Source organism: Pterocles gutturalis, unplaced genomic scaffold (assembly GCF_000699245.1).
Source record: "Pterocles gutturalis isolate BGI_N339 unplaced genomic scaffold, ASM69924v1 scaffold39484, whole genome shotgun sequence".
NCBI classification, from domain to species: Eukaryota; Metazoa; Chordata; class Aves; order Pterocliformes; family Pteroclidae; genus Pterocles; species Pterocles gutturalis.
Genome location: NW_010132105.1, coordinates 17,405 through 28,485, shown reverse-complemented (window position 1 = coordinate 28,485; position 11,081 = coordinate 17,405). Strand labels below are relative to the sequence as shown.

General features: G+C 40.1%; 1 protein-coding gene across 1 annotated transcript in view; it reads right to left on the bottom strand.

Annotated features, from left to right (window-relative positions):
* Positions 1–5,321: 5,321 nt before the first annotated feature.
* The window catches only part of ALG6 (ALG6, alpha-1,3-glucosyltransferase), a 20,214-nt gene continuing 14,454 nt past the window's right edge, over positions 5,322–11,081 (bottom strand). The window contains exons 9-14 of the mRNA XM_010080797.1: positions 8,891–8,993; positions 8,238–8,322; positions 7,073–7,143; positions 6,136–6,204; positions 5,802–6,000; positions 5,322–5,525 (exon numbers count right to left, since the gene is read on the bottom strand). Coding sequence (XP_010079099.1) covers positions 5,328–5,525; positions 5,802–6,000; positions 6,136–6,204; positions 7,073–7,143; positions 8,238–8,322; positions 8,891–8,993 — 725 coding nt within the window. The 3' untranslated portion in view covers positions 5,322–5,327. The remainder of the gene's footprint in view (positions 5,526–5,801; positions 6,001–6,135; positions 6,205–7,072; positions 7,144–8,237; positions 8,323–8,890; positions 8,994–11,081) is intronic.

Genomic DNA, 11,081 nt, shown 5'->3' with positions numbered 1-11,081 from the left:
CCTCTCGCTCTGCTGTGACTTCTCCAGCTGCCACCTACAGGTAGTATCATCATAGGGACCGAGGAACTTAATTGTAAAACATCTGCAAAGTGCTCTAGTATGTAGGCCTGCAGTCAGGACTAAGAGCTTGATGGGAAAACATTGGGGTGTTTCTTGTTACTGGTTTGTTATGCAAAATGACATGGAATCTGTAGGAACTCTGAGCAGAAAGAATATACTAACAGCCACCTCAAGGCATGTTTAGTGTGGTTTAAAATTGTTCCTCCTTTGGCTACTCATCCTGTTGTAAGCAAAAGCCCAGCTAGCAACAGACCGTGTCTGTCATCTTATGTTACCTGTGCATGAGAAAACTGGTTGCTCATCTCTTTCATGAAGCCTAGTGAGACAAAGAAGCCTCTAAAGATGAGAATGGCAGCAGATTGTATCAGTTCCCTGGAGAGGGTGAGAACATCTCTCCTTTGGAAAGTTAAAGTATTCTAATCTTGCAGTTGAGGAATATGGAAAGGAAATGTACACGGTTTATAAGCTGAGTTACTAGCACAGGGGTGAGCGCAGACACACATTTTGCTTCTTAATAGAGTTTAAATTTTGTTGTGTAATCATACTAGTAGCAGAAAAAAAGGCTTTAAAACCCTGCTTGTCTGCAAGCTAACGTTACCCCAAGAGTTATTAGCTGCTTATGCCAGAGATTCTTTCTGCTCCTTACTCCTTCCAAGCCAAGTACCACCAAAGGCTGGGAACAGAGTAATCAAGGGACAGAAACCAGTAGAGGAGAGCAGAGCTGGCTGCTCACTGTCACCACTCAGCATCATTTCTGAGTCCTGCAGAGCCCAGGGAGTGACCGTTCTATGGTGCAATGACCAGTTTAAGTCTTCCACTGGCTTCTTAGCTTCAGCTGAACTCATACTGACCACAGCTACAAGGCTCCAATCTGAAGTTAGCTCAGCGAGCACTCATGTCTCTACAATTAGATTGTATTTTCTAGTCAGTGAACAGTGTGGTTGCACCTTCTGTCCAAAAAAACCCCACATTTCCTTTATCAGGTTCTCTCTATCCTTTTCCAAGCGTGACCAACACTATAAAGCCCTTTGTTTTCTTACTGTTTAAAAAATATAGTTGTGATAGCTAAATGATTTTTAAGCAATTAATTTTCAACTTTGTCAACAGATAAAAACCACAGTGTTTCCTTCAAACATCTATAAAATGTTACTGCAGCTCAAAGGAGACCATCAGTCGTTCTGCATTGCCCTAGGATGGATAGGTGTAGCTGTGTTTCTGAGGCAGTGAGGCTAGTAGGGGCAGAGGACAGACATCTATCTCTGAGCAGATCACGTGAATGATGATGCTGTTGTCTAATTGCTATTTATTTTAGTCATTCCTTATCTCCACCCAGGCATTATGTGAAAAATGCATTCCAGATCAACCCAAAGTTCTACATCTGCTTGACTGGACTTAAAAGGAGAGAAGAAATTCCTGTAAACCTATCTCCCCAGCAAATACCAGTTTGGGATTGCTCGTTGCGCTGGGCAGGTGCATATCTAGATAAAATTTCTGGCATCTATTTAAACTTAACAATGTGCACAACCAGATAATCTCAATGTAAATAATACATCATGGTTGGTTTATGCAAGAGTGTGTGTCAGTACAAAATGCTGATTTAGGTTTGCTGCTGCCTAGAAAATAAACTATATTTTCTGTATGTTCTCAGTGCAAATATATAAATTATGCTGCCTTTAAAAAAAATTTTATATATATATATACACACAAACACCCCTCTCTCCAAGAACTGAGAAGAAACTATATTAAAAGATTAATTTTGGATCCCAGGCCTCAAGTGGGAAATGGTCACATCCTGCCAGGGTTGGGGGTGCATGCACATGCTCATTTAATCAAGTCATCATCCCCCCAAAAGTTAACAAAATATTATTTAAATGAATGCATCTGGTTTCTCGACAGCATGCCTAAAAATTTCTTTCTTTTTCTAATGATTGGGCTCAAAATATAGAGGAAGCGCTGTTGTGCAAGGAATTATTCTGAAGGCTGAACATGTTTTGAGTTGTTTACCAACAACACTTTCCCTCTCTGTGGCTGCCACGGGCAGGGACGTATTTGTCATCGATGCAGATGTTTCCTCTGAAGGCAACCCCTGACACCCTCTATAAAGCTATCGGCCTCAAGCCACGTGGTTCTAGTAACATTTGCTTTTTTAGGTCAACATTCTAGTTTAGTTTTGGTATTTAATGACGTGGCAAGAGTTGTTATAAAACAGTTTCTTCTCTTTTTCATTATCCTCAAAACCACCTCTCCACCCTAGTGAATACCCTACATCTCAAAGACTGCAGTAGAATGAATTTTTTTCTCAGAGAGAGAACACACACAATTGAACATCCTTTCTACCACTGCCAAATACTCTTACTCAACCAGATAAACTGATTTTTACAACTAAAATTCTGAGAACTGAAATTATAAATGTGTTCCAGGTTGTGGTAAACATGTACATGCTCAAGCTTTGTGAGTTTTTAATTAATAAAAATGTTTTTTGCACTTCAATACCTGTGCAGTCTGATTGGAAAAAAAATGTAATTGTTTGAAAGGAATTGTGTCTGGTATTGCTTACCTTCTACACCATCCTCACTGAAGCTTTGTGCGCTGCTGGTTTTTTGTTGCATGTACAAGATTCCCCAGCTGAGTGCTGTGTATGACAACGGCAGGTTGGCCTAAGCCAGCACTGGTTTATATAACCTGACTGTAACCGCTGTAGCTGGAAATTAAATAATTATTGATCTGAAGAGTGTCTGTAAATGAACTGTATGCCAGTCTAAAGCAAGTCTTAGCAAAAACAAAATAAAGCTTGTAATGAAAATAACAGCAAAGGTGATGATTTACAGCAGTAACTTACACCATGGCAATTATTAAATACCATGAAATTTGGTGTTTAATCCTTTTTTAGGGAAATACAAGGTTTATACCCAGCTTCTGCGGCAAACACTCCTCGTGCGTGCCTCAGTTATTGAAGCAGTTACTGTTTCTTTGACCTCTGGGTGTACCAGGCTTTTGCCGCTCAGAAACAGCTGGGTCTGTTAAGAACCATTTCCAGTTCCACACAAGGTGGATCGGATGACTCTCACTTTATCACCCTTGGAGGCCATCTCAAGGACAAAGAAAAGAGATCCACTCAAAACTAATGTTTTTATATGGGTGGGAAGGACTGCAGCACTATGAACACAAAAGAACAGGCTAATTAGAACCTGAAAGTTCTGCTTCCTTCCATCTTCATTTGCTGTTTCACATGTTATTTCATTGGGAGTAGACGTTCTTCAAGCTGCCTGACCCTTTGGCAGCCTTTCCCCCAGCCCTGCTTGGAGGGAACGCTGTGGTTTTCAGCTTTCGCAGCCTCTGGAGACAAAGGTTCCTATTTATGTGTCCCGATAAATATCGATGCTACTCAGCCTACACTTCCAAAAAGAAAGGCCATGCTGTGGGCAGAGCCCTTGCATGCCATGCTGAGAGTCACACCCTCAGAAAAATTCTAAATACTTCTGAAAATATTTAAGTTTTGTTGCTTTACAGTGAACTGTTACAGTGTAGGCAAACTGCTAAACTGTACTCACCACCGATAGCGTGGAAATTACTCCTCCAGTGCCGCTTTTTTTATTTTGCCGTAGCTGCCACGGGTATAAAGTTGGCTGTGGTTACTTTTTCCACAACAAATAAAGCTGGAAAAAAACCTGAATAAATACACTCAGCTTGTAGGCACTTGATTTGCAGTATTCATAACTCACACAGTTGGGAGTTCACCGAACAGCTGATTCACACACTCACAACTGATGCTGCAGCAACGGCCCCAGAATGTGCTAATGTCAGTGACAGTGTGGTATGTGACAGAGCCCCCGAGGTCAGGGGAGAAGCCTCTAAACAAGGATGGGTTTGCCCTTTTTTTTTTTACATATATATAAAAATGTCTAAATCTCTACAGTGTCAGAGCAGAATTAAGAAATTAAGGATAGATTGACTCCTAATTAAACTATACTACCATGACTTGCTGTAGGATTTATTTTACTATCGGCTTTGTTATGTATATAATTGTTCAATCAATTTGTATTCTCTGAACTATTGGCAGCAGAGGCTGTACGGTACAGAGGGAGAAACTGCAGAGTTTAGTTCGGCTCACCTCTACAAATTACTATGCAATAAGCAGTGGTTTTCATTGTGGGAGGTTTTTGGTTTGGTGTTTATTTTGTTTGGGGGTTTTTGTTTTGTTTGGTTTTTTTTTTTTTTTCAGAGCCTAGTACTTGACCTGCAGTCCCTCAGCTATTATTTCAGCAGAACCAAGAGTTTTTGGCTTTTCAGTCCTGTTAGGAACAGTTGTTGAGAGTCATAAGCCTACACCAGTGTTGAGAGCAAACCATAGCTCCTGACCTGCAGCAAAGGAAGAAATGGACTCCAACCCACCACATACACAAGAACCTTCCTCTTTCCAAATATCGCAGCCCCTGCTTCTGTGCCCAGTACTAACTTTGGTGCATCTCTGCAGCTTACACGATTTTTCAGCATTCTGAAAGTAGGGGTAGTGTGGAAAATAACACATAACACAAGAAAACCAAAAGCCTGTGGGTGAAATGAAGCTGCCACAGAACTGGGGTCTGTCTTGTGGCTGAGCATATGGCTCTCCAGCCAGCGACACTACTGGGAGGGTGAGTTTTCTACCCAACCACAGTAGCAGAAAAAAAAACAAGCGTTCTGCTTAGATCACAGCATCCGGAGAGTTCTTCGTACTGACACACAGCATCGTGCAGCAGCCTGGATGAACTGCAGGGTGCTGTATGAAACAACAACGACGGACAGTGACTGACTGTACAAGATGGTTGGTGTCATAAAACAATTCAGCAAGACAACATAAAAGCTACCGGTCAAGAGCTTCTACTTCACCTGCACCTCTTCACTTGCTTACACTTTTTATGCTGAGAAATGTGTAAACTTCATGCTAACAAAATTGTTTGCTGTTCTGCTACTACAAGTAGGGTATTTTAGCATTAATTCAAAATTTGGTCCTTTATTAGGTACTTAAAGTGTACAAATGGTAACAAAAAGTATTACACTTCTGAAGAAAACACACCAAATCACATTCCCAACTCCTCTTCAAAATTCTTCTCCTTTAAAACAGTCTTCGATTATTTTGTGTCTAAACATGTATAATGCACTTCCTGATTTTCATTCGGTTACAGGAATTGTATTACATCACAAACAGGTTTACCTGCAACGCCAGACACCGTTCACTGGAAATAGTCCATGCTTTCACAGTTCAGTCCTTGATCTTCACAGGTTGATTAACTGATTTTCTTCTGACTTCTACTATTCTTTGAGTCCCAGAGTATAACAACATTAAAATACACCAAAAATAATAAAAAGTGTAAGCAGGAGATAACAGACACAGCTGTAGGGAATAAATCCGGTAACCTCTGTGGAGGATGCACTGCGGCGCTCACCACAGACAGGATGCCCATCAGGGTTACAGAAAGAAGAAACTGCAAGATAAGGAATGATGTATCAGCTGAGGGTGATTTAACACCTCCAACGAGTAAGCTGTTACTCTCATTACTCAAGTGCTCTGTATTCTTCAATCTATACATAGATGACATTGCAGAAAAAAAAAAATTTCAGCACACCTCTGCACTGACCCAGCATGGCGTTCCTGTCCATAAAGCCCCAAACAGTTATGGACAACATGAAACTAGTTTATGCAAGTACTTCAGTACCACAAAGAGCTGCAAGTAAAAGTTACAGGAATTAAAATTGCTTACCAGACTCCTGACGATCTTGGGAAATGACTTAAACCAAGAAACATAGCCCTTCAGGGAAAGGGAGAAGGGTTTGAGCTGCAGGTCCTCTGCTGAAATCTTCTCGAATATGGAAAAGGAAGCCGTGCAGACTGACAGGAACGCCAGCATTGTCACAGCGTAGGGCAGCAGCAGGCCGTCCTTCAGCAGAAGAGGCAACATACTAGTAAAACAGAATTACCCGCAGAAGTCAGGGCACATTCTGAGTTGGACTTGAAGCAGAAAAAGACGACATTTATACTCACGAGAATTGGGGGAGAATACTGTTTTAAAGTAATGCTGACAGCGTCCAACTCACCTGAAAGTTGACACAAGTAAAAACCACGTGGCCATAAAAGGGATCTCATTTATGATCAAGCAGACTGGTCTAGAATGAAAAGAGGAAGAACAGATAAGGAAACACTGAAGTGGCATCACTCTGTCCTCAACCTTTCAAAGCGATGCTGCACTCCCACTGTCGTGGGAGGCAGGGCAGGGCTCTGCTCCCCATTGAACCCCAACACTCTGCCCTCCACAGGGTCTGCAGCAGGAGGGTCACTCAGCAGAACACTTAAGGTATGTACCCCGGCATGCACAGCCCGCCAGGTTAGCGCCCATTCTGTGCAAGGCTTTGAGGAGCACCTGTGCTGCAACTTCCAGACTGTAGAGACAACAGGAGCTATCTAACCACCAGCTTAGCCGCCTTGTTGGGTATGAATGACAAGCGTTAAGAGGGCTGCCTCTCCAAATCTTCCTTTATCAAACATTACTTCCAGGTACACGTAGGACATCCGTGCAGTCAGCAAAGCTGCTGGCTGTCCCTGCTGCCCTCACCTCCTTTGGGGCAGGGGCTGGGAAAAGCACACCTTGGTGACAAAGGGAGGGAATGCCCCCTTACCGTCACTGTTAGTGAGGTATCAGTTGCCCAGTTCAACTCACAGCCATGCTCCAGCCCTGCTGGGCAGCCAGGTACAAGTTTGTGTTGTCTGAGGGAGCATCACAGCCAGCGTGTCCCTGCACAAACGGCTATGTTCTGTGCCATGCTGTACTCCAGGAAATGCAGTCGGAACACCAGCCCAGAGAGATGAGTGAAGCAGGAGAGGCCAGCGTGGCTATTTTTGTACTTTCATTTACAAGTTATTCAGAAAAGCAGAGTTTTTTTAAAGCAGATATATTTGTAAGTTAGAAAGCAACATGCAATAACAAGGTGAGGAAAAAAAGATCAAAATATATCCACAAAAAAATAATTTACTTACACTGACACTAGAAGAATAGATTTTTCATGTACTTGAAAGGAGAACAGGAAAAATGACAATGCAGAACTAACCTTAGGAAGGAAACCAGAGGTCTGTTAGTGTACGTGACTGCAATGCAAAGCACTGCTTTAGTTTCTCTGCTGACAAAGTCTTTACATGAGCATATGAGCTAATTAAAAATGATCTGATTTTTCTAACTAACTGCTACATGTACTTACAAGTACACAGCACTGCTTCTGTAACCACCTATGCATACAAAACAATACATTGTTTGAAAGTTTACCCAGAATTATTCAGAAAACACTTCCTGTGAAGAGCCCTCAACTCTTACTTAGCTTTACTGACAAGAGTATCCCCACCAGGTGAATGCAATATTCACATACACAAGCACTGGCAAAGTTCAGTCATGGTGAGAACTACCCAGCCTTTGGACATAAAACTTTGCTCATCATCATGAACAGCCAACACACCAAAGTAAACAAACTGTGTAAACCAAATAAAAACACACTGTAAAATATAAAGCGATTCTTAGAAAGGATGAATGTTAGTTTTAGGCAATGTTGTGATAAACTCTCAAACATCACTCACATAAAATTAAAAACAGAAATTATCTTTAACACTTGAAACCTTAGGATTAGCTCCATATAATTTTTATTTCAAGGAAAACCGATTTTTGCATGTAAGTCATGATAATGTGTTAAATTCAATTATAGAATACAATTAAGAAAAGGCAAATATTTAGGAAAATAGTATCATTTTCTTTTCAAACCGCTAATGAGCTTACAATGTCCATCTTGGGACTTTTTTTATTGAATTTTGCAGCCAATGCACTAAGAAAAACTAGCACTTTGGAAGCTAAACAAGAAGAGGAGACATTCCAACTCTATATGAGGCTTTAATTCGTACAGAATCTTCTAAAGACTCTTCAGAGGAAGATAATAAAAATACAGCATTAAATAAGGAAAATTGAGGCTAAGGAAAATGATCTGGATGTAAAAGACATGTGATAGGAAAACACTTTAACCAGTCCTTCAGCAGCAAGAGGATGGCACGTGATGGTACACGCATTCTGCGCACTGCAGCAAGTGTAAGGAGAACCGTTCGTCCCACACCACTGCTCAGTGGTGGATAATAAAAGAAGGAGCAATTAAAAACATGCACTTACCAAAGCAAATTTAAATCCTCGGAGAGAAGGCTGGACAGTTAGTTTTATACAAGTAGGAAGCAGGCTCAGGAACGTTACAGCAAAACTAAAGAATTTTGTAAGAAGAACAGTTTTAATACATGAGTAACTACAACCATGATATCATATAATCACTTTTGAAAACTACGTAATTTAGGAATTCAATTTTCAGAAGTACAAAATCACTCAAGGAGACAATCACAAGAGAAGAGTACTGAATGATCTTCACTGACATAAGCACTTTTGAAAAAGGAATAAAGCATTGCCATTAATATTTCAGACTCTATAGACCTAGACTTGAATTTTTCACTTAGTCAAAAAACAGAACTGTGAATTCTGACTTCAATGAATTACTTCTTTCAGTGAAGAGGAAAGTGTGCAAATTTTAACTTGGTTTTAAGCAACCAAGTAGCTCAAATTACTATATGAACAAGCAGGAAATTTTTAAGTCATAAATATTCCCAACAGTACTTGGAGAAACCCTTATCACTCGGGAGAAAAGTACAGTATAGGAAAGAAAACATTTTTTCAATATTTTCAACACCACTTCCCTTAATTCTTCAACAAAAACTACTAATTTTGCGAAAAATACAGCAAATAAAAAACCTACCTAAAGCACTTCAGTTATGCCTTACCTGAGTTTTAGTTGAGTTTGAGGTGATACTACATTCTTTATCTTTATAAGGACACTTAGACTGCACCAAATATTGGCTACTTTATCCTGGAAGGGGGGAAAAAAAAGGTAATTAGTGATAATTACATTCATTTTGACTTAGGTTTGTGACAACAAGGGGGCTTGGGAAGTAGGGAATTTTGGGGTTTTTAACATAATACTGCAAAAAGACACTTGCAGACATACACCATATTCTTCGATGTACTTTAAATTATTCTGATCTTCAAACACGAAGACTCAATTAAACATGTTCTAAAACAACTGAGAAATAGTTCTCCAGCACCAGAGACTACTTCTGAACTCATAAGATCACACATTTTGTGAAAATAAGGCTCTGAAACTGTCCCTGATTAAACAGTGGCATAAATGAATCTTTTTTCAAATGTGAAGACATTCTGCATGCTGTCACATTTCATTACATACCTGAATGTATTTAGCTGTGCTTACTGCTTGCTAGCAATGACAGAGTTAACCTCTAATAAATCAAGAAGTCTAAAGACATTAGCAGTTGTGCTAGGATCACTTTCAAAATTAAATTTGTAACTACAGCTATCATGCTTGTGAAACTCATCCCGAAACAGCTGCTTGAGTCACAGCTGTGTAGACATAACAGCAAGAAAGCTACCAGCACCAACAACTGAGCTCTCCTCCTCATAAGCTCAGCAGCAGTACAGAATATGCGCTTCAAATCTGCTGAGGATTACAAGTGAACAGAGGGTTTGGCAGCACCAGCAAACACACAGGACGCCCACTTAATAGCCAATACGATTTTACAACCATCAGCATTTGTTACTGCTTCTGGAAATGGGAACCAATTCAAAGAACCTGTTACACGCAGCCCGGTATAAATTTACTGTGCATTGCTTACGTGGACAATTTCTCATTTTATCTAGATTAGCATCCAGCAAGTCACTCCCCTGATCAACTCAGAAAATATTTGGGCTAATATTAGACTAAAATACTTAAGCTCTTTCGGACTCATTGGTTATTGTCATTTACAGATTTTATTTTTAAGCTCAGTACTGAATAAAAAGTGTGATAACCAAAACTATTTTATTTATAAATTTCAGATAATTCCCAAGGAACAGGGTCATTGGTTTTGGGTTGGTGGTTGGTTTGGTTTGTTTGGTTTTGGGGTTTTTTTGGGGGGAGTGTCTTATGTGGAAGGGTTGTTTGCTTTGATTTTTTAAAATAAACTAGCAGAGAATACACTGAGAACACTTCCACGCTGCTGCCTAAATGAAATGCTGCATGCAGTACATCAGCATTAACTTTTGAAGAAAGAAGTGCCAGTCATTTTGTTATTTATATCTAAAGAAGATAAAACGGAAATTTAAGGTGAATCAAACTGTGTAAGCATTTGCTTAAATCCCTGTGACATCAAAATCTGGAAATCCAAAGCTTCATTTTATTGGTTAAACTTGAAGTTGAGAATCTACTTTTAAAAGTATAATATAAAGATTCATGCCCTAATTAAGCAACAACAGCAACAATTCGTGGTTACTTGGGAAATGAGCGCCCTTTCTCTTATCAGCAAGACTCCTGTGGTGGTGTTAGCACCAGGGAAATGAGTGATTCCTTTACTGGATTAAGGCTGCGGTACTCAGCACCTTGCAGCACACAAATGTCCATTGCCTGAGGAAAAATAAAAGCAGAACTGGCCTTAAAACTTGGGGAAAATATTATGGAAACTTGCACTGAAAAGACAAGGTGGGTCAAAAAGGTAGTTCTAGGCTGCACCTAAACCACTATTTTTAATTTTTTTTTTAATAGTGAATCCTGTTGAATAAAGCTGAGCAGAATCAAAGACGAGAGCTGTTAACTTTTAAGGTTACATCTTCTGACACTGTCAATTACTATGGAATCTATTTCAATGGAAAAATGTATGGATTGAAGTATGGGTTTGATGACGGGATAAGTGTTGTCTACTCGTATAATATCCTGGAAGATGCCAGCTGAGCTGGGGTTAAATACTGGATTAAATAACTGGCAAGAAATGACTGCTGAAGAAGCCATCTCAAATTACTAGTTCTGTGGTGTGTCTCCCACATGAAATCCCTAAAGGTCACGATGAAGGTTTCTCAAGGGATCTAAGAATACAGAACATTTACAGCGGGGCGGGGGAGAAGAAAACATGCATGCCTCAAACAAGC